Source organism: Colossoma macropomum, unplaced genomic scaffold (genome assembly GCF_904425465.1).
Source record: "Colossoma macropomum unplaced genomic scaffold, Colossoma_macropomum, whole genome shotgun sequence".
In the NCBI taxonomy this organism is placed as follows: Eukaryota; Metazoa; Chordata; class Actinopteri; order Characiformes; family Serrasalmidae; genus Colossoma; species Colossoma macropomum.
In genome coordinates this window covers 8,427,800-8,452,579 of record NW_023494785.1, presented here as the reverse complement: position 1 = coordinate 8,452,579, position 24,780 = coordinate 8,427,800, and the positions used below count along the sequence as shown (strand labels likewise).

The 24,780-nt window shown below is 39.6% G+C and overlaps 1 protein-coding gene across 1 annotated transcript in view; it reads right to left on the bottom strand.

Annotated features, from left to right (window-relative positions):
* Positions 1-3,552: 3,552 nt before the first annotated feature.
* Positions 3,553-24,780, bottom strand: part of wdr37 (WD repeat domain 37) — a 57,516-nt gene continuing 36,288 nt past the window's right edge. Inside the window, 4 exon segments of the mRNA XM_036582337.1 lie at positions 3,553-6,237; positions 7,365-7,479; positions 10,999-11,051; positions 11,053-11,134. Of these exon segments, the coding sequence (XP_036438230.1) occupies positions 6,106-6,237; positions 7,365-7,479; positions 10,999-11,051; positions 11,053-11,134 (382 nt within the window). The 3' untranslated portion in view covers positions 3,553-6,105.

Here is a 24,780-nt window from a genome sequence, read left to right as displayed (position 1 = left end):
ACTGAGTTTGAACATTATATCACAGTTTAAGCTTTGATATTCTTAGTGTCAGATATTAATCATCTTCCTCAAAGCCCCATTCAGGAATTGCGGACAGTGCACTCTAGCTAGTTAATAGAAAGCATGGTAGACATACATATTGTGCGTTTTAGTGGTCGCAACCTTATAGCATCGTCACAGTACTAAAAAGTAGACAGCTAGCTGTAGCAATTAGTGACTGGGGTTTTAACATACGTTCTTTTTTTTGGAAAATGTCTGTAGTTTTCATAGTTATTTCATGTTTTAGTGTTTTTCTTGTGTTATGTCAGTCTTGGGTCAGCAGGAGTTCTTCATGCTGGTGCTCATCTTGGGCTTAGTTCTCCAAGCTGATAATGAAAGTAGGAACACATAAGTCTGAAATGCAGGCCATCGTCCTTTAGACAATCTGTGTTTGATTTATCTGCCTAGTGATCTCCCTAATTAGAATACACTATCAACAACCCAGTGTTATTGGCTCATAATAGACTCCTAATAAAATTTGTTGCATTTATTGACTAGATGTTCTTCAGAAGGTGTTTTCTTTCCCCTCTTTCTGTTGGGATTTGTATTTTGTATGTTTATTTTGTGTTTTTAACCTTTACCAGGTTATGTAGGGAGCACCCTTTAAAACCTATTTAAGCTCTAACAGCGACACCTAGTGGTGATACAGTGTTCTTTCCCACCTCTGTGCCCCCTCTGTGTACGCCTCTCACCACAGTTTATGAAAGTAATCCTGACAAGTGCATGAATGGCTGTTTTTCTGCCCCTCTGTTTCCAGAATTTGTGATTAACAGTAGATGTTTAATAGGCCTGCACAACAACAGTAGTTTAGGATGGAGAGTGATGTCCTCTCTCACAGTCTTCCCCGCCTCTCACTGGAAACTGTACACATTTACAACATGAAATGAGCTGATCTGATCCTGTGCAAATCCTCTTAGCAGACATATTAAAAGGTAACTAATGATAATGCCGGTTTTACCATGGAGGCCCCCACATTCACTAGATCATCTCCTTTTAAGCTCCAGCATCAGTATCAGTTAGTTACATGGTTTATAGGTTATATATGTTAGGTTTCACTACTTTCAGCCCAAACTCATGCAACAAAACGTGTCTTTAATAAAAACTGACGCTATTTTATGCTACTTGTTTTCAAATTCTGTCTAATTGGTTGCACTTTGCATCTCTCTTCCTCTGTATTTCCTGCCTAGGTTACACTGATACACTGATTAGGTTCATAAAATGAACAAAGTGAAATTATCAAGAAAGTCAGTAGTTGGCATGACTGAATGGCAATATTGTAATATTGACTGTACATTTTGTAAACTTTGTAAAAATGAAGAGAAAATGGAAAGAAATAATTACGAGATGTCTAAATACGATGTAAATTTAAATCTGCAATTATATGCTGCTAAGGTCTGTAAATTGCACTTCAGTTGTACCTTAAAAGTGAATGTTTATGTGAATAAAAACATAAAAACTAAAAAGTGTTTGTTCAGATTCAGTCAAACTATCCATCTTCTAAGCTGCTTATCCTTCTGAGTCGTGGAGGGTGCTGGGGCCTATCCCCAGCTTTCATCGTGCGGAAGGCAGGAAACACCCTGGGCAGGTTGCCAGTCCATGACAGCATTCAGTCAAACTAGAAGTTCATATGTAGAGTTACTCATATCTATTGAGAGAATGCAGTATATAGTGCTGTGGTAACTGGCAGTAATTTAACACCACTGTGGATACGAACGTTAACTGTGGAGCTCACACTAACCTTTATTTTTGATTTTTAAACATTCATTTTTTTTGAATATTTGAATTTCTTTTATGCCTTTATGCACCAATTCCACTCAAAAGTGCAGTAAAACTATTTATTTGGATGACTCCCTATAGATTATCTACAGATGTTCAAATTAATAACAAACTATCTAATGAAATTAAGATAATTATAAATGAAGGCTAGGATTAGGACTAAGGTTAGGGTTAAGATTGGGTTATGGGTTGAGTTTAGGATAAGGCTAGCATTAGTGCTAGGGTTAGGAATAGGACCAGCGTTAGTGCTAGGGTTGGGTGTTGGGTTAGGATTAGGACCAGTGTTAGTCCTAGATTTGGGTTAGGGTTAAGATTAGGACCAGCGTTAGTGCTAGGGTTAGGATTAGGACCAGCGTTAGTGCTAGGGTTGAGTGTTGGGTTAGGATTAGGACCAGTGTTAGTGCTAGGGTTGGGTTAGGATTAGGACCAGTATTAGACCTAGATTTGGGTGTTGGGTTAGGGTTAGGATTAGGACCAGCGTTAGTGCTAGGGTTGGGTGCTGGGTTGAGGTTAAGGGTAAGTGTAGTGTTAAGGAAATTAAAGGGAATGTAACAGATACTTGATACTTAATTGAGTGAAAGTTAAAGGCAATTCAAGTACAGCTGAATATATCAACAATTATTTCTGAAAACACGATTATTTAATTGGTTAAAATAAATAAATAAATAAATAAATAAATATATTTACTTTTCAGCAAGGATTTTAAATCTTAATATGGGAACTAAAGCAACAGCATTTGGCTCTGACTCTCTACTAAGTATTTCTAATGTTTTTTGGAGAACTAGTCATGGTTATGCTGATATTAAGGGTGTGACCATTTCAATATGTATCAAAAAAATCTAATTTGAAACAGCCTATCAAGTTTTGAAGGACCCACATCATACATTACTCTTATATTGTATTTCATTCCACTGTGATGCTTGTATGTACCGAAAACAGTCATAATTTTTAAGTGACCTTTATCCATCTTCATCCCACATACACTGTTTTGTTCCTATGCCTTTAAGATAGGTATGTTAATTATCTTTGTTCTGATTGGCTTCAGTGTGAACGGCTTTTCTGTGCCTATCAGAGTAAAGGTGATGGGGAGGGGGCGGGGCTTATGATGCACACACACACTCACACTCAAATGACTTAAAAAGGCTTAGAAATTTCGATAACACTTTACCGTAGGGCTCTGTTCATAAGGCTATATGACACCTACATAAGCTTGTCATGACAACTGACATCCCTACATAAGTGTTTATAAATGCTTATTCCAATAGGCGTAATTCGCTATAAAGGTTACATTTGCCAGTTTTGATCAAAGTTAGCTAAAGTAGTTTTTATGACAGATGGCGTCTCTTGGAATAAGCTTTCACAAACATTTGTGTAGGATTATGTCAGTTGTCATGATAAGCTTATACAGGTGTCATGTAGGCTTATGAACAGAACCCTACAGTAAAGTGTTACCGAAATTTCACTGGGTTGTGGTTTTTGGGGTTTGTTAGAGGGCAATGTGGCAGGTGTTGAAAAGTTCTACCTGATGACTTCATCTGCGCCAAACCAATCTGTGAAGTTTATAAAGAGTTCTACAGAAAAATACAATATGAACACAAAATTTTGAAAAAAATGAAGTGTTCTCAGAATCAAAAATCTGATCAAACCTGAAAATGTGTATCATTATGTTCACTTCTACTTAGTACAAAAAAAAAAACAAAAAACTCACCATCCTCACAAATGACAGTCACACAAGCGTCCGTGTTCTCACAAAGACATTTATTTACACTGTCTAGTCATGGTGTACAGGTCTCATTCAGAGTTCGGCGCTATCATTAGAGATTCTGTTAAAGAGGACACAACAGTCAACTATACATAATTCCACCATTATCACTGTGGTCTTCATACTGATTACAGCAACTATCCATTGACTGCATGTATGGGATCTCTTTTGTTTATGGACGTAGTTCAGCTGCTGGATCTAGCAAAATGACAACAAAATGACTCAAAGCCCACAGCAAGGGCATCTGTTTACCTGTACCAGATGCCAGGATGTACTTTTAGAAGCTAAACCCGATAGTCTGCTCCAGTATTTAATATTATAATGCTTAATCTATTCACTGCTGAAACTTCTTTTCCTAAAGATCAGATGTATATGAAACTGCAAGATCAATATGATACACCCAATTTTATTTATATGACCAACAGCTGATGCAGAAAGTCTGTTTTACGAGACATACAAAAGCTCTCGTGAAATGAATGTAAACCTCACATATACACCATATGACTCAAGAATTCGTAGGGCTATAAACAGGTCACCTCTGTTCACAAACTCCATCAACACATTCACATTTTATATTTTTCACTTAGGCAAAATCAAATTACACAGCGATTACAACAGCATTTTTTTCTGTGAATCAACAGTTCGGACAGACAGTGTTGATTTTTCATGCAGATGGATTGAAGCAATACTGTTCTTCAGCCAGAAAGAAGAGTGTGTCTCACAGCACGACCGCCGCCCGACCTTTTACAAAGACTGTTCAGAGTTTTATACTAGTCAGAAGCGAAGCGGAACTCTATACAAAACCAAAAATACCTAAAACGTGATTGTGAACAATCGAACAATCGAAATAGAAGTTATCTGTACATAGAACACACTGAAAATTGCACAAAATTAAACTATGAACTGAACTTATGAGAGGTCTGCTTTGAAAGAACATGTCGAAACCCAAAGCTAAAGCCCACCACAGCATTCGCTAGCCCAGCTTAAAGGGCAACTCCACTGAGTTTTCAAAATTTCTACATAATTCAGTGGTTCAGATGCAAACAATATTCAGAGTGGTTTCAGATTAGAGTTCACTGCAGAGAAACTTATCAGCTCAGATTTCTTTACAATGGTGGTGACAGGAACCATGGGTCACAATGTCTTCAACACAAATATAGCCATTTTATTTACTGTCCAAAACCACCAGTAAACCTATAAGTGTCTTAAGTTTTAATAGGTAATGTTGATGATGGTTAAATTAGTGTTAAGTCCAAAATAAATACATTGTGCCACAAAACACTGTGCATGTGCCTCTCTCTACCAGGAACGAATTTAAAGGGCCCATGTAATGGAAAATCAAAATTCCCTTGATTCTTTTAAATAATTCTCTCGTTTGATAGTGTGTAAACATTTTTAAAGCTTCAAAAGTTTCCAGTCCATTCAGTCTATATACCAAAACTGAACTACAAAAACTGCCAATTTCAAATTTGCTTCTATGATGTCATTAGAACCAGCACATTTACATATGCACGCCTATTTAGTCTACAACAGTTTCGGCCTGATCTGCTATCTGAACGAGAATGCAGAGTAGCCAATCACAACATAGTTCATTTACATACATCAGTTTTAAAGGCATAATAACAAAAACAGCCTGTTCAACTCTGAGAGATAAAGAGAGGTTGGAAAATGGTTATATTAAAAAAATGACTATTTTGGCACATAAATGTCATAAGCTGACTTAAAAAAAAATAATAAAATACAGAAAGAAAACAGGATATGGGCCCTGTTTTAGTCCAAAAACTGCATTTCAAAACTCAGAACTACCTAAAACATTGTCTCGGGCATCAGGCAACATATTTGTAAGTAATTTGCATAACCAACTTTCTGTGATGAAGCTTTAAAAAGCTCTAAACTTTTCAGAAGTCTGTTTCGTATCACCACCACTCTGAACAAGTCTGACTGGGTATGTTTCCTAGAAAGGATCGTTGCACTCTAAACCACTTTTTTTTCTTTACATCTTAATGATTTAATTAGGCAGAAATTTTGAAAAATAGGTGAAATTCCTATTTAAACCATGAAAACACATGAGAAAAAAGCATAAACATCCAAGAACCACTGAAGCGGGCATAAATCATCATGACCCTCCAGATGAAAAGACAGCATAGAGCCAGATATGAGTAATATGACAAATTTAACATACTGAAACTCCATTAACTCATCATCATCATCATCATCACATTGTGGGCTCCAGCAGCAAATATTTTGGCCAAGGCCAGAGGCCCAAACATGACACCATGCTGTAGGTCCATCAAATGGCTGTGAAAAACGATTTGCCAGCAATGAAGCACCAGCATGAATCACGCACAAGAAAGTGACTGTTTTGGAGCAGTCATACACCTATCACAAGTGCTCCACCGAAGAAAAAAACGACTGAGGATCCAGTTGCGCGTGTCTGTGTTTGTGTGCTTAGATGTGCTTTCCTAGCTCTGTGTAAGCGTGTACTTGTACATGAGGGTAAGGATGAGTGTGTGTGTGTGTGCCTGTTTTCACTTCTCCTGCAGCAGTGCAGGGATGTTGATGTTCCAGCCGATGGCCTGGCGGTCGAAGCCACAGGTGAACAGGTTACACGCCTGGTTCTCCTCGTTCCAGGCTGAGCAGCAGACCATGCGCCGATGCCCCTGGACACAAAGTACACAGTTACATAACACACAAAGAGAAACACTCAGCTTTTCACGTCTTCAGTCAAACTCACAGGTCTCCTCTATCAAAACTGTTCATCAAAATAACAACAAATCTAATAATTACTCACAGTACTTTAATTTGGATACTTCTGATAATTTACAAGCAAGTGCTTTTGTACTTTTACTCAAGTAGAACTATAGATAGAACACCTCTACTTTTACTAAAGTACTACTTTACTAAGAGTATTTACCAAGTGTGCTTTACCTTTAAACAAGGGTGGACAAGGTGCACTACTTCTGTACTACTTGAGTAAAGTTTGAGGACAAAATCAAATTTGCATAATTTTCCCCTTACAAATGTAGGCAATCAGCTATGACGTGTTTAGTGTCTCAAGTTTCCCTCTTTAATTTTGCACTGGAGCTACGAAGCCCATGTACTCCACAAATCAGCACTGTGCAAACTGCATGGCTAAATCATCACATACTCACTTCAAACCGTGTTGGGAAGTGATGTCAAATAGAATTGCTTGTGTGGTTTCTGACACTATATGACACACTGTTCTTTCATAAAAGTACACCCACGGCTTAGGCCTTAAAATGGATGCCATTACCAATAATGGGTAGGGCTGAAAGATTAATTATTTTTACATAAAAATCACAATTTAAAAAAGTGCAATTTTTTAAAAAGCCTATATTAAAAATAACTTTACTTTTATGTAAGGAAATTTAACCCCATGACACCCAGAACTGCCTGTAGATGAGTTAGACCAATCAAAAGTGACCAAACACCCATGTTGCTGTGTACATGACCACACAACCACAACTAAATGGTAGTCTCAACCTATATTCAGCATTCAAGCCTTGAGTCAGAAAATAATGGATATATACTGGTGTTCTTGGGCCCAAAAAACAGGCCTGATCTCAACTCAGAAAAAATAATCAGAATTGAAAAGACACAAATTTGCTCTGAATATTTGCAATAAGATGTTTTCTCCAAATATATTATGGGGCATTGCACTTTTGTCCATTCTTATATGTGCATAAGCGAGTCTATGAGGATACACGACACAGTTTGAGGCAAGTATGTGTGTTTTCTCTCTCTGTCTTGACTGTTTGGTGCACACCTGTCTGTTGCTGCGTGGGAGGCGGGCCAGTCGAACTCCTGTCATATCGAAAAGCCTCACTTGTCTGTTGTCATGCGGCAGAGCGATAATTCTTTGGTTCGCCGACACACTTATCCTATACATCAGAGAGGGAAAAGTGAAAACTGTTAAAACACACACACACACACACACACACACACACACACACACACAAACATTGTATGGTGAAAGGTATGTAAACATCCCTCCTAATTACTGGGTTCAGGTGCCACACAATCTCCACACACAAACACTGGCAGTAGAACGGGTCAAACTGAGGAGCTCTGCAATGAGTTGCATCACTCACAATAGAGTTTCAAACTGCCTCTGGAAGCAACATCATAAGAACTGTGGAGAGCTTCATTAAATGGGTTTCCAAGGCCAAGCAGTTGCACACAGGTCTAATATCAGTATGCGCAATGCCAAGTGATGGCTGGAGTCGTATAAAGCACGTCGTCACTGGACTCTGAAGCAGCGGAAATGTGTTCTCTGGAGTCACGAATCACGCTTCACTTTCTAGAAGTCTGATGGATGAAACTGGGTTTGGTGGATGACAGGAGAACGCTACCTACTGGAATGCATAGTGCTAGCAGTAAAGTTTGGTGGAGGAGGGATAATCGTCTTGGGGCTGTTTGTCAGGGTTTGGGCCCCTTGGTTCCAGTGAAAGGTAATGGTAATGCTACAACATACAAAGACATTTTAGACAATCATACGCTTCCAATTTTGTAGCAACAGTTTGGAGAAAAGCCCTTTCCTGTTCCAGCATGACTGTGGCCCTGTGCACCAGGCAGGGTCCATAAAGATACGCTCTGATGAGTTTGGTGTGGAGGAACTCTAGTGGCCTGCACAGAGCCCTGACCTTTACACCACCAAACACCTTTGAGATGAATTTAAACATCATTTGTGACCCAGTCCTTCTCGTCCAACATCAGTGCCTCAAAAATGCTTTTTTGACTAAATGGGCACAAATTTCCACAGACACTTCAAAAACTTGTGGAAAGCCTTCCCAGAAGTGTGGAGGCTATAATGTCCGCAAAGTGAGGCAAATCCATATTAATGCCCATGGCTCTGGAATGGGACATCGAACAAGCTCAAATAGGTGCGACGGTCAGCAGTCCACATATGTTTGACCATATAGTGTATATAAATTAATTTTAGCTCTAATTAGCTCCAATTAGTTCCATCAATCTGCTCAATCTGACAAAAAGTCTATATAATGAAAAATTCTATATAAGAAATGTTTTTTTTGTTTTTTTTTGTCAGGGGCTTATCATGAACCTTAAAAAGTAAAACAATGTCTCAGGCATCAGGCAGCATATTTATAACCATTTCATGTTATAACCGTCTGTGATTTTAAAGGCATTAAACTCTTCATCTGTCTGGTTCCTATCACCACCACTGTAAACAGTGTTTCACATCAAACCACTGTGAATAACTTTACATCTTAATGAGTTAATTATGCAGAAATTTTGAAAAAGCAGTGGGCTTCCCATTAAACCCCCTTTCCCAGCATGCAACAACACCCCCCGTAACGAGTGTGAAGGTCTACATGTGTTCTTCTGGGATGTGTACAGCCTGCAGAACTGTTATGGTGCTCTGCTTGCCATGGGTAAGTGGAGAAACCCTGGTGTCCGTCCCACCTAATGTGAGGGAAGCTCAGTTTTATTTTGGGGACACGCGGACAACGGCAGCGTATGGACACTGTTGGGATTAGAACTCCCATCACAGCAGCAGAGCAAAGCACACAGCAAAAGCACTTGGGGGACTCCACTTAACAATTAAACCACAGCTGAAGATTTATTACCAGCAAATGAAGGAGAATCAATCACTCTTTTGGAAATAAAAGATTTAAAGAACTGTATTCTGCATTGTTCTGTTATTTTATTTTGTGCCCCTTAAGCCTGCTTATAATGGCTTTAAGGCTTTATGTACAGTTAAAACAGCCTGTATCAACTATAATTAAACAGGCTGTTTTGGTCCCTGTAATGGTTCAGTTAAAAATCCAATTCAGTTTTCCCCCATACCCAAAACGTAGTCGACAGCCAAGATACATTTGGTGTTTGAAGTTTGGTTTTATAGGTTTGCACTGGTGCTAATAAAAGTCTCGGCTACCGAAAAAGATGTTTGGTTACATATACTTCCATTACTTGTTGGCTACATTAGCCTTGTAGCTCCATTGCAAAACTAAAGAACCTAACTTCAAACACCAATGTGATTGACTATGTTTGGGAGGGTTGAGTAGATTTTTCATTAAACCATTCCTTTAAGCCTGAAACACGTAAATGACCTCCACTGTAAACTTCAGTCACTCCTTTCGGATGTCTAGGTACTTCTGAATGCTGCAATGGTTCATCTGCTTCCTGACTGCCAGGAACAGCACAACGTTTAAAAGTTTGCCACTCCAATTAACTCTGCTATTCCGATGATGTCATGTAGTCAAAGCGCAGTGGTGGTTTGTTATGAGATAAAGTCATAACCGAATTAGTAAAGGTGGTAAAATGTTCTTTTTTTTTAGATACTCAGTTAAAAATTCATTTTAAAGCGTATTAACCAATACATTTGGGTGTATTGCTTTGATTTTATTAGATTCGTTGCTGTAGCAATGAATGAAAGCTGAAATCTAAATGGCTGAGATTTCTGCTGTGTCCCAAACCTCATACTAGCACACTAAATAGTATATAAAAAACAGTGCGGTACCATTACAAGTGCACTCATTAGTGTAGTTGGTAAAATACAGAAGTATGTGATTTGGGATGCAGCATTAGATCGGTCAACAATCCAGCTCCAGTGGCTGATTATATCTTTGCTGTGCTGCTCGTTTGCTCCTCACTTAAATTTCCAAGTTTAAGGTATTTCCTGACAGGGTGCTTTTATTGAGGCAAAATGGATGTCTAAACATTTTTCTATGGCATGATGTTGGCTTCTTATTCAGCAGCTTCTTTTTCAAAATTCGTTCTATGTATCAGGCACCTATACGTAACTGCAGCACCATTTAAGGAGGAAAAGAAATTTTTAATAAGAAGCTGGCGAATAAGACGCCAACTCCAGCTTAATTGTGTTTATTATTATAGAGCCCTGGCAGTTTTGGAAGCCACTTTAATTAGTGTTTGTAAAATTTCACACACTGGAATTTTCTGAACTTATGAGGTGCACAGGTTGTACGGATCTTCGTGTAGCATTTTCTGAAGACTGCATCTAAAGTATCCACATATCTCTCTATCCTTTTCGTGGTCATTCTGATCTATTTTGTTTGGATGAGGCATGCAATAGCAGAGCATAGTCAGAATTACAGCTTGCCAGCCAAAATGCCGGAGGGGCGTTCTTAATGACCCAATCGAAAACCACGAATAGGCTGTCTGCAACAACAACAACACTCAAACTGATGTGAATAAGTGGCGAAACTGAAGGCATACGTAAATATATTCATGATTGTGACATCACAACAATGATGAACGAACCTTTAAACACTGTTTCCACTGTACATCAAACTTTCATTAAAGAAAAAAAGCTAAAAAAATGTGGTTTCCCATGATTTTGCCCCAACAGTAAGAGAGCTGGAAGTTTTAAGAACAGTCCCCTGGCTCTTTCTAACACTTCATCGATCGGCACCTCTTACCTATTAACAGCCGAGTCGGTGCGGATGGTGGCTATCGGCGACCTCATGTTCTTTCAGGTCCCACACCTTGACGGTGCGATCGTCGCTGCCTGACACCACGTTATCTCCCACCGTGAAGACGGCTGACGTCACCGTGCTGCAACAAAAACAAGTGCTTGGTCAGTGACAGCTGTGTAAAAGTCTACAATCCCTTCCCATTTTCAACACCTCCCAGGCTTCCCAGAGTGGGAAACCACACCACCAGTAGCAATCACAAAACGCCACAATTATCCTGAGCCACGTTCTCTGAGTAAGAGCATATGGCACGTATCTGTGGGAGCTCCCTGTATCCACAGGAAGACAGGTCACATCTACAGACTGATTTAGATCATCACACCAAGTGCTTGTTTTTACTTGAGCCTGGAAGAGGGAAAAAAATGCTTGTTTCCAAGGCAACTTGACTGATTTTTGTGTCACTTTGGATGCGCTGGGATGTTTGGGAGATGACACGGCTCTTCCTGTCGTGAAAAGTGGGGGCGGTGACCTGTGATCCAGCACAGTGCCTCCCTGGAGGCAAGAGGAGAATCCAGATTAGGTGTTGGCACCTTGAAGACGACTGTCTCCAAATGCCACCCCATTCTTGCGATGTGCGCAGGTACTCAAGCACTTCGAGGTGCCAGCATTCAAATACTGAAATTAATATTCAGGTATTTGTTATGAATCATTATGGGAGATTGGAGAAAAGACACTGGCTAACAATTCAGTGAAACACTGACTTTCTGATTAATTACTCATAAATACGTATCTCAGCTCAGGACTAGCTTTCTCTCTAACCTACCTGTAACAAGCAAAGATACTTTCTCTAGGTAGACAAAGCACACTCTGGATAAGACTGTCTGCTAAATGCTGTAAATGCAAATGTACATATCTTTTCATGACTTATCCAGTCCCAAAAAACCCAGGATGAAAGTACTCCAGTACTGAATCTCCAGAGGAAAATGATAAGCACCTAAATTAAAGTGTAATATGTTGATTTTAAAGTAATTACAGTATGTGCTATCAACAGAAAGGCTGTTGCACAACGAACACAACACAAAGAAGCGAGACGAAAATGTGAAACATTTGGGTGTGATATTTCACACGAAAAGCATACACATCCGACGCGACGCAATTTTTTGGAAATTTCCCCAAGTTGAACTTTGTCAGTTCATTCAGAACATTCAAAAGCTGAAATATGCCAGTTACTGGAACACAGTCAGTTAGTCATCTTGGGTGTCCTCATGCCAACAGCAGAGGCGACCGTGACTGGTCAGTGAGTTTTTGTCGCTGGCGAAGGGTCAATAAAATATTATCACATCTTCACAGTCTGAAAATCGCTTTTGGTGTGCAAGGTATCTTCGGTTATACTTGTGCTCAAATGAATTTATTGTCTGGGGGGAAAAAAAAAACATTCTGTGTGTAAAATCCCGTAAGTTACATCATAAGCTAAGGTTACAGCTGACAACAATTACCATCCTGCTAGAAGATAACATTTAACGTTGTGTACTAACATGCCTGAATATATTTTATGCAATAAAAAAAGATCACAGAAACTCATGATTATATTTTCCATGACTTTCAAGTACTAAGTTTTTTTTTGTTTTGATTATTTTTCCAAGAATAATTCAGTCATAGATTTTGGCACATTTATTTTCTTTGACTGTCCAGGTTTTCCAGGATCCGTACGAACCCTGGTTTGGGACAAGATGGCAGTTTACTGTATACTGAATACTGCACCAGTACATACTGTATACTGAATACTGCACCAACACACACTGTATACAATGTATACTGCATACTTCAACAGTACATAATGTATACTGCACCAGTGCGTACTGTATATTATACCAGCATATACTGTATACCGCATACTGCACCAGTATATAACTTATACTGCATCAGTACATACTGCATCAGTGTATACTGCATATTGCACGCTGCACCAGTATCTAATGTATACTGCATACTGCACCAGTCTATACTGTACACTGCATGCTACTCCGATTATGAGTATGCAGTATCCAGCATGCCACAACTAGCGTCAAGTACCATGTACAGTTATATACAAAAGTTCGTGAGCCCCTGGTCAAATTACATGTTCTGTTGTAAACAGTAAGTTAACAACACATCCTCTACAGAGAACAGACCTCTGCACATTTCAATGAACAGTTACTGCTGAATTTAACATATTGAAAAAAAAATAAAACAATGTAACTTGTGCAAAAATTTTCTTATTTTTCTAAATAATTAACAAAAATAGAAATTGTGCACTGAAATGTGTTATTGCTTATGCTTATTTTCACTTACAAAATAAACAAACCATATAACTTAACTAGTCTTCTAACTTTATGACCGTACCTTACTGCAGGGCAGGGGTGATTCTCAGGATCTGCTTCATTTTCTTCACCCTCAAATATCCCTTTAGCAACTGTTGCTAGCGTGTTTCCACACTGCATATATTAATGTAATAAAACAATTTACTACACTACTAAGACTGGGGGGGTCATCCCTCCACGTCAGGGATGTTCAGCTCCAGTGAAGCAGAGTTTGGTACCTGCCCTCTTCAGAATACACCTACTAAACCTGGCTATTAACAGAGGAGTTGAATCAGGTGAGTAGTGAGTAGGGAAATCACAACTGTGCTGGACACCAGAGTTGAAAATCCCTGCTATAGACAGTGCACAGCTCCTGAACGGGTCAGGCACACTAATTTAATGGACCTAATATTTCTCATCTACAGTGTCACTCCTCACCACCATTCTGCCTCCTCTCATATCCCCCCTCCCCTCTGGAGGAGTTGTGAGTTGCTGGAATTACAAAAACGGGGCTGGGAGAAAAAAAAAAAGAAAGGATTCGATTTGGTCCTCCGTTCTGCCTGCTGATTAAGATTAGCACAGTCCGTGCTAGCCGGCCTACTAGCCGCTTGCCCTGCTAATTTGAATTGACATGATATTAAGGTTTAATTAGGGCTAAATTCTGCTGCATTAAGGGATCCGGGCCGGGCTCGGCTGGTGCTAATGGTGGTGCCCGGCTCGCTGTAGCATGGTTCACATCGAAAGCAGAGCGTGGAAACACTTTCTGACATTGCGGCTCGCCATGGGAGAGCAGGGGCGGAGGGGCTGGGCAGGAGGAGGGGTAATAGATTAAAAGCTTGATTAAAATCCTATTAGAACTCAGACGATATTTTGGAAATGTTCCGTCTCCCCCGGGGGACACTGACAAGCAAGGTCGAGACTCATTAGGGGAAGGGGAACGTGCAAGAGTGTGAGGTTGGGGGAGGGGGTCACAGCAGTAATAAAGAGATACAATGCACACGGACTGTGTGACGGCACCAACTGAGACTGGCATCGCCAGTTCAGACTGCTCAGTATACACGTATATACATAACACTTTCCAGTAAACTTAAGCAAGCAAGCCAAAAAGTAGTTTCCCTCTCCTGGGTTACAAAAATGTCTGCATATTAGTGGGGTTGGGTGATACGAAATTTACAGTAGTGTGCAGAAACTCGAGACCCTTTATTTATTGAATTTACTGTCAAACCAGCCATTAAGTACAAGTTCTTCATTTTCCAAGAGACATTTCTGAGGTGATTAGATACATGATAATCCACATCAATAAGGAAAGTCAAAGGAAATTAAAATGAGTTTCAAATGTGGTGTTCAAAAACCTTACTAAAAGATACAGAGAATGGGACTGGACAATTGGACAAGACCTAGTAGACCACCAACACTGTCCACATCAGACAAACAGCACTTAAAGCTTTCATCTTTGAGAGAGAGGAGAAAATCAAGCTCCACTTCAGATCTGAAAAAATTCACAGGAATTTCTGTCCACCCTTCCACTGTGTGAAGACAACACAACACTATGGGTCTAAACGGATGTGTAGCTGTCAAAGACATTAATAAGGAAAGGAACCACAAGAAGAGGACAATTTACAATACAAAAAAGCTGCAAATGGACTGTCCACCCCTGAGCTTTGACTTCGTCATCAAATGTTTCTAGGATTACTTGGATTGTGAGCAGCAGAAAAAGAAACCGACTTCTAAGACTGAACTTTGGAGGTGTGGAAAAATATCCCTGCAGATTTCTTTGAAAAACTGAAAGTGGGTCTCCAGAAAAGAAGCAGTAATAAAGGCAATAATAAATTAAAAGTAATAAAAGTAATAAAGTAATAAAGGGTGGTCATATTTACTACTACAACATTGTACATAGAGTTGCATTCTGTGTAATATTTCTGTTGAATTTTTGTTTTTGGCATTGCAAAAAGGAACAACTTGTGCTTAATGGCAGCTTTAACTTAAATTAAATAAATGAAAGTCTCTCTGACTTTTGCACAGTACTGCATATCATATTTCCCACTATCCATCCAAGAACCTTTGTTTAATCAGCCTTCCTGGCAGTGTTTACCCCAAGGACTGAGAGTTCTGTATAACTGCAGAGTATAATGTAGTTATGGGTGTCATTCATCCAGTGAAAGGTGGTGACTGTGTGTCTTCCTCACTCATGACTCGAGTTTTTGGTTATCCCAGGTTTAATGTTTTTAGTCTCTCTGGTTAAAGACTGTTATCTCATGGCTGATGTACCTCATAAAGGGTGGATCAGGCTAATATTGTGTGGGCTATTTATTATTTTATTTTTTACAGTTTTTCATATTTTAGTTCTATTTTAATGTTCTATATTTTCATTTATTAACTATTTTTATTTTGCTTTTTATTAACGTAAAATATTATATTGTTATATTATTGACGTAAATTTGAATTGCCTTTGTGTTTAAAATGTCCTATATAAACAAAACTTGCTTTGTAGTATTACAGTATAATACTACACCAAAGTATTACCATCATTATAACTATTATTATTTTAAAAAATTAAACAAGAGGACAAAATGTATCTTCTTCACCTTTTAAAACCAAACTTAGGGCGTGAGACAGTTTGCACCTGAAAAGCTTCCTGTTCCTCATTGTGTGAAGGCTCACTGTCACACACACTAACACTGCAGCTTTCAAGTGCTGAAAGGTACCTGAAAAGCTCTGAAGCCAAATTAATTCCAAGTGAGCGTTTTTTGAAACGAGTACTTCGTCTCTTTACATCCTCGAACTTCCTGATTCTGTTTTTCATAATTCTACTTCGCAGCTAGTGTCCAAAAACGTTTCACATTGTTTGCTGTAACTAACAAAAGGAGCTCTCTGTTCAACATTCCTAAATATATGCTGTAAATATGTTATGCCTACTGTAATATGAGATGCATATAGCAGTATATATAGTTGTGTAATGCTTAAACTGCCTTTCGCTCTTTTTGTTGGGTTTCTATTCTTGTCGGAGATATTTATGGCTGATTATGTTGGATTTGTTTTGGGAGCTGGGCGTCTAGGATATGGAAAAACACCTAGGAACAAAGTCACATGTTTTTTTCTTTATACCCTATATACACGCCCTTTCATATTAAACAATGGATATAAGCACCTTGGGGACACTAATCAGGTGGGTTATTCATTTAGCATCACATTTGCTACTTTTACAACGTTGTTTTTTTTTTTTAATGAAAAGTTTGACAAACATAGAAAAAAGCCTTAATGAAAACAGTAGAAATTGAAAAATAAATAAAATACAAAATAAAAATCAACAGAATTTGCATTCACATGCTCGCTTGAGGTGAAAAGAAATGATAAAATACGTGTGAAAACACATTTGTCAAATAAAGAGTAGTATAAATAAATATTTGCATAAAATGTTCTATGCAAATATGTAGTAAGTATGTTTATGCCCTGCATTAGCTACAAAACATGTCAAAGACGGTAAGCAGACATAAGGCACCTGCGCTAACTGATTTCTGAGCCACTGTGACTGCGTTCTGTCTTCACACTGAAACATACAACGTGAAATACAAAAATACAGTCATAAAATCAAATAAAATAGCAAAAGTGATTGCTCAGCATCAGGGATAGACAGATATAAAAACGTGTACTGGCCACTCGGGCCAAGAAACCAATGAATCTTGTACCCAAAATTAAGAATTCATTGCCAAAACTGTAGACACATGCTTATCATATACACTTAATTTACAATTACCATGCATCTGCACCAAAAAACAGGTGTTGCTTTGAAAAAGCAAACTCAAAACTCAAAAGCAAATTCTGACAAAATCTGATTTGATGAAATGGGTCCCATATCCCAAACACACAAGCTCTGAATTTCACCCAGGAGGGTGAAAAACAATATATCCAAGCCAAGTGGCTTCTCAGGCCACAGGCTCTGCATTTTTATGACCAAAAGATGTAATGTTGCAGGCAGGACACCTGGCAGTAGGAAATGTTGACCTCTGCACAACAAGATTTCAGTGTAGACTCACTTATTTCTCAGAAGTGTTTTATGGACTCGACACAGGGAGTTTTCTTCTCTCGGGAAACAGAACCTTACCCTCATCCTCTTTTTACGACATAGTTGCTGGAACTCAAATTGGCAGCTGGATGGAAACCTGGCTACTGACTAACCCTAAAGCAGAGGGCAGATGGGGGATATTTTCTGGAGCATTTACTGTTAACATCACCCTGAGGCTCAACTAAGGGTCTAAATATCAAACTTCAGGCCGAGTTCGAGATGACTTTTCAAATACAACATCAGACTCAGGTTTTCTAAGCGGAACTGATTACTATAATGCTTTTTTCCCCCCAAGCTTCCTAAGAAAACAATCCATCCTCTACACAATACAGCAGCATGAATCCTAACAAAAACAAAATGGAGCTCTCATATCACCCCTGTTTTGAAAGAACTGCACTACCTGTATCATTCAGGTTAGATTTTAAAGTTCTGCTACTAGTTTTTAAATGATATTAAAGCACCTGTGTATCGTGTACCTCACAGAGTGCCTGTTAATATTCCAGCACATAATCTTAGATCTGCAGATACTGGCCTTCTGCAAATACCTTCTGTAAAACACAGAAAATATGGTGAGGCCACTTCCAGTTATTATGCTTCTAAACTGTGGAACTCAATTCCACCTTTTATTAGAGAGTCAAGCTCAGCACTCATTTTTAAAAACATTTGAAAACGTATCAGTTTAACTTAGCGCTTAATTAAAACTCTGCGTCTCTTTGGTATTCATCAATTGTAATTTGAATGTGTCACTGTCTAACATGACTTTAAAGTTGTACTCATAGTTTCTCCCCTTACTGTCAAGCTTTATCACCTGTCTGTAAAGCAGTTTTAGCTGCCATCAGTATGAAAAGTGCTCTATAAAATATATTCTTCTTATTATTAGTTTTAATTTCCTTATCATAATGAGTTTTTTTTTTATGAAGTAGATTCTGTGCACTTTCATGCATTTTCTTTCTTGCATTCTCTCTCCCATGTAACATTAGCTATGTTGTGCTGAATAGTTTGAGGTGTGGGCGTACGTATCCCTGAATGAAACCATGGATGATGAGATGGATGTGTTTGGTTGGTTAAAGGTCACAGCAGATCTTTCCTCTTGCGTATTAAGTTTGCCTGCAGTACTAAGCATTTCTGCAGTAGCAGCAGCGGGAGGAACTTAAGTGCAGTGGGGCTCAAGTTAACAGCTGATCAGATGGTGGTGGATGCTGTTCTCTGTCTAGTACTATCACTTTTTCTAAACAATACTGCCACTGCAAATTAAACTGCGATTATTTTCAATGAATTAAGGTCCAGTGACCATTTGCACAAAACCTCTACTAAGTTAAACACTTAAGGGATATATTTAAAGCTGTAAATGTAAATTTTCAACTGTCAAAAGTGCTGAAACTTACACTTTGGGTTTACAACTCAGTTTACAATTTTTTATATATATATATATATTTTTTCACTTGAGACTTAAGCATTTCATACTTGAAGAGATTTTATGGAGCTTACTTAAGGTGAAGGCCAAAATCCAATCAAGATTTAGGCGACTGACAACAGGACAGTTATTTTGCCAAGAGGACCCGCAGGAAGGCCAGACTGCCAGTTAGTTATGGCTGTGTTGTCACATACTCAGCCCTTGGTGTTCAGTTGCCTCTGATTGGTCTAAGCTACGTGTTATCAGGTTAAATTTCCACACATAAAACTTAAGACAACATTGTTGATAATATAAGCTATAATTTAAATGGCAGCTATTGCGATTAGAGAAACTGATCTCCGTTGACAGGTGATTTCTAGCAGGTTCAGGCTTTGATTTCATACCCATGCAGATCTCTGGGCTCAACAGGTTTATGTATGTAGCCTAATCCCATCCCCCCTCCTGCCAGTGACAAAGTGAGACTGTAGTCCTGAGGTGAGAGGCCTGGAGTCTCTGAGGGAGCAGACACAGTGAGCTGTGTGTTGAGCAAGACTGCTGCCACTTCTCATTTGCAGCTCGCCACTCATTAGCAGTTAGTGTGCTAATATTGCACGATTACGATGCTGTCCTTTTGAGTGTCACCACACATTGTCAGACTTCATTACCCATAATTATTTCTGAGCACGTCATAGTGACTGACACGCATACAGAGTCCCCCGCAGCTCCTCTTTCTGACTGTTTCTCGAGTATGTTCTCCTAAGTGAGGATTCTGCTTCCTCTGTGTGTGTGTGTGTGTGTGTGTGTGTGTGTGTGCGTGCGTGCGTGCGTGCGAGACGATGCACACACACACACACACACACACACACACACACATACACACACACACATACACACACATACACACATACACACCCCACATATCACACACTCAGAGCAAAGAGTTCCCACAGAAGGCCCATATGGCCACAGTGCTGATCTCATCAGGCCTCCAGAGGCGGAAAGCTAATCAAGTGATGCTGGCATATGTCAGCTGAAGCTAAAAAAAACTCCAAGTTTAAAACTTTCAACAGAAAGTAACAGGAGAGGAGAAGAGAGGACAGGAGAGAACACAAGGACAGTAGAGTGGAGAAGAGAAGAGAAAAAGAGAGGAGAAGAGAAAGGAAAAAGAGAAGAGAAGAGAAGAGGGGAAGAGAAAAGAAAAGGAGAAGAGAGGAGAAGTGAAGAGAAGAGAAAGGAAAAAGAGAAGAGAAGAGAAGAGAAAGGAAAAAGAGAGAAGAGAAAGGAAAAAGAGAAGAGAAGAGAAAGGGAAAGGAAAAAGAGAAGAGAGAAGAGAAAGGAAAAAAGAGAAGAAAGAAGAGAAAGGAAAAGGAAAAAGAGAAGAGAAAGGAAAAAGGGAAGAGGAACGTGATGCTGCATGTTTGTCTGTGTGCTGTACAGATGTGTGTGTGTGTGGATGGAGAGAGTGGGTAGTCTAAGGGAAGTGCTCAGCTCCTGTTAGGTGTTGGGCAGGGCTCATTCATCTTGTGGTCCCAAAGCAGTCAAGCATAAATTCATGCTGACAGAGCTACTCCTCTAACTGTCTGTATCTCTTTCTCTTTCCCTCTCTTACTCTCTGTCTCTCTCTCTCTCTCTCTCTCTCTCTCACACACACACACACACACACACACACACACACACACACAGCGCTCCCCTTGAAGACCTCAATCAACTTTAACACTTCACTTTGTTGCTGCACATTACCCCCAGAATATTATATAGGTAGGCCTACATTATACTATATGTGCATGCAGTAGTGTACAGTAGTGCACAGACACATTCACACACACTTGCATTCAAAAAGATTCAGCCCCCTCGAAGAGCAAGGCCGTTTGATAATATACATAAAAAAATTGATACAAATCAACAAAGGCTTTAGTGAACAGTCAAAGACGATTTACTAATACATGTTCAAGCGATTTCGAGAAACAAGTTGAGTTTACTGCTAAGAGTTAAAATAAAAAAAAAAATAAAAAAAACATTCTCTCCACAAATGTCCATGTGCAAAATTATTCAACCCTCAAAGTCAGTATTTCATGGCACATCCTTCACACTTCATAACCTCCAATAAACATTTCTGACATCTCTCTATTGGAATCTTTGCCCATTCCTCATGTGCAAAACCTTCCAGCTCATCAATGTCCCTTTGTTTCTGTGCCGCCACAGCTTCCTTTAAATCCCACCGACGATTTTCGATGAGATTTAAATCCAGGGACTAAGATGTTTACTCAAAGATATTTCAGCATCAATCCCTGACCCAACACCTTCTTCTCCCAAATGGCCTGGTATTTCAAAGAATCCATGACGGTAGTCATACAGTCAAATTTGCCAGTTCCAGCAGCAGCAAAGCACCCCTCAACAGGATCAACTGCCATGGTTGACCACATGGATGGTGTTCTTATTGTCACATGCTTTGCTATTCTTACACCAGATATACTGCTGATCCATGCGTTCACACAGTTCATCACTCCATAAAACTGTCTCCCTGAACTCCACAAGCCCCTCCAAACTCCTTCTTGCATATTCAAGTGAATTTTATGTGCTTTTTTGGTCAAGAGTGGAGTGCAGTGAGGTGTCCTGGCATGAATTCCTTGCTTGTGTAATGTAATTTTATCCTCTTCACTGATACTTTTGTTCCTGTCTTCATCATCAGGTCATACTGCAAGTCTTTGGCAATAATTTGAGTGTTTTTCTCAACTGTTCTATTTAAATGTCTGATTCTTTGTGGTGAAATGTTGCTCTTTCTTCCACACCCAAGTAGGTTTGCTGGTGTACCATGAGTATTAAATACATGTATGATACATCCAACTGTGCCTCTTTGAACTTTAAGGCCTTTTTGGTCAAATGAAATTATTTCTTCTCTTAGCTTTTGTGAGAGCTTTTTTTTTCCTTTGCCATGTTTGCTGCTGAGCTTGAGCACAAAGGAAGGGATTTATAAATGTATCACAGCTAAAGCAAATTAATCATTATAGAGCTCCCAAAGGCTTAACTGTGTTGCAGCACAAGTTTGTAGCCTTACACAATAGCAGTGATTTAAAAACCATTCATCTTAAATAGGGCTTGAATAATTTTGACTTGGCTGTATTAAGAAAATATCATTTCACTCAGAAATATGACATCAAACATTTTAACTATCAGGTCATTTAAAAATTGAGTCTCACACACGCGCACACACACAGGCGCACGCACGCACACACACGCACACACACTCACACACACTCACACACACTCACACACACCAGTGGCATTAACAAGAACAAGATATTTTTCCAAAATTAATAAAAAGACAAGAAGAAAACAGGTCAGGTAGGCTGCCAAGGGGCCAATGGCTACAATGAAGGAGCTGACAAGTACTAGTTGCTCCCTACATGTAACAAACTCCCATATCGATCATATGTCTGGACTATGGGGGTGCGATGGCAGGAAAGAAGCCTTTTCTCAAATGTCCCAGCCAGGCTAAAAACGTGCACGAAGAAACACTGTCTCCTTAAACCACATGGACAAATCACCAAGAGAACACCTCAGCCACTGTGAAGCATGGTGGCGGCAGCATCATGCTTAGGGGCAGCTTTACTTCAGCTGGAACTGGGGCATTAATTAAGGTGGAGGGAGTTACGAATAGCTCCAAATACAGATAATTTTTGGCACAAAACCTTCGGGCATCTGCTGGAGCGCTGAAGATGAGAAATTTCAGCTTTCAGCACAACAACGGCCTAAAGCAGACATCAAAATCAAAAAAGGAGTAGATTCGCCAAAAGAAGAACAATGTTTTGGAATGGCCCAGCCAGAGCACAGACCTGAATTCAGCTGCAAATCTGAGGAGTGACCTGAAGAGGGCAGTGCACAAGAGATGCCTTCACAATTTGACAGATCTAGAAAGCTGCTGTGGAAGAGTGTGAAAATATAGCCAAGTCAAGATGTACAAAGCTGCTCAAAAAAGTGCTGTAATAAAATCAAAAGCTGCTTCAACAGAGTATGATTTTAGGGGTGTGCACAGTTATGAAACCAGGTTATTTTAAGTTTTTTATTTTTCTGATTTTTACCCTAAAATGTTTGATTGTTTTCACTTTTTTATGCATTCACACACAAACACAAAAAAACAGACACCTTTCTGTGCTCTACTGTGTGCACATACACCCACACACCCTTTCCCGTTCTGCAAATAAATTCTGTGACCCAAAGCTTGACTCCATCAGTCGCTCTGAACTGACACTCCACTGCAGGCTGTGGCTAATTAATACATTACCATGGCAACATGTCTCAAAAGCAAACCACATGCCCTGCTTGGAATATCATATCTAAAGAGTCATCTGGGCCAAACAATAATCGAAAGAAGTGAGGCTCGCTGCACTTCATTAGTCTGAGGCAGAAGCTAAAAAACATTAGATGAGTTTTTAATGGATCTTCATTAATGTTTTCAGTCTGCAGTCTGACTGTAAGAGGCAAAAATAACTCAAATCACAGGTACAAATGTGTACAGATCATAGTGTGGGGGGTGTGTGAGTGGGGAGAGACAGTGATATAGAAAGACTGATAGAGAGAGAGTAAAACAGACAGACTGAATAAGAGACTGAATGACAGAGAGACAGAGAGGCAGAGAGAGACAGAGAGAAAGACAGACTGAGAGAGACTGAGAGAAACTGAGAAACTGACAGTGGCAGAGAGACTGAGAGAGAGACCGATACAAAGAGAGAGAGAGAGAGACTGATGGGGCAACAGAGAATTGACAGAGAAATTATAGACAGACTTACTGAGAAACTGATAAAAAGCCTGAGACTGAGTGAGAGACTAAGTCAGAGACAGAGACTGATGGAACCACAGAAAGACTGATAGCAAGACTGACAGACAGAGAGAGACTGACAGTGACAGATAAGTACACTAAGAGAGTGATGGAGACTGACAGACAAACTGGAAGGCTGATCGAGACACAGACTGAAAGACTAAAGGAGCAACAGAGAGACTGAGAGACTGATAGAGAGACTGAGAGTGATAGAGAAACAGGTAGAGAGAATGACAGAGAGACTGTTAGAGAGACAGAGACTAAGAGACTGACAGAGAGACTGTAAGAGTGACTGATGGAGACAGAGACACAGCAAGAGATAGACAGAGAGACTGACGCAGAGACTGAGAGACTGATGTAGAGACAGAGAGAGACATACAGACAGAGACTGACTAAGAAACTGACAGAGAGACTGAGAGACTCATGGTGTGATAGAGATTAAGACTGAAACAGAGAAAGAGATTGACAGACAGGCTTATAGAGACTGAGGTAAAGACAGAAAAAGAAAGCAACTGAGAGAGACTGAGAGACAAAGAAAGAGACTGATAGACTGAGAGACTAATGTAGAGACACAAAGAGACAGAGAGACTGATGTAGAGACAGAGACAGAGAGAGAGACTGATGTAGAGACAGAGAGACAGACAGAGAGACTGATGTAGAGACACAGAGACAGACAGAGAGAGAAAGAGAGAGAGCGACAGACACACAGACACAGAGAGAGACTGTTGGAGAGAGACTGATAGATGGTCTTGAGGGAGCATTTGACTGCATCAGTGAATTTTCAGCCCGAAATAATGAGCCTCGTCTCATCAAGCCTGTGTGGACGGCACTGACGTCACTGAGCCGACCACACCAAACCCAGAGCCTGCTGACCACCCCACACCCACCACAGCACACAGTACAGCTCACACACAGCTGTTTTCTTACAATGGTGTCAGTGAGCTTGTGTTCATCGACAAGATCATGAAGTCAGAAGTGTACGAAGACATTTTGGGTGAAAGAAACGTCTCAATCTAAAACACACCAACTGACTTCCGAATGAAGACTGTGCCAATAAGAAAATGCCCATCTTTGAATGGCCTGTCTAAAATAAAAGTCACGTGGTTTGACATTTTGTTTCCCAACACAATGAACTTAATGTAGTATGGCACAAATGTCCAAATAGTTTAGTTTAGAT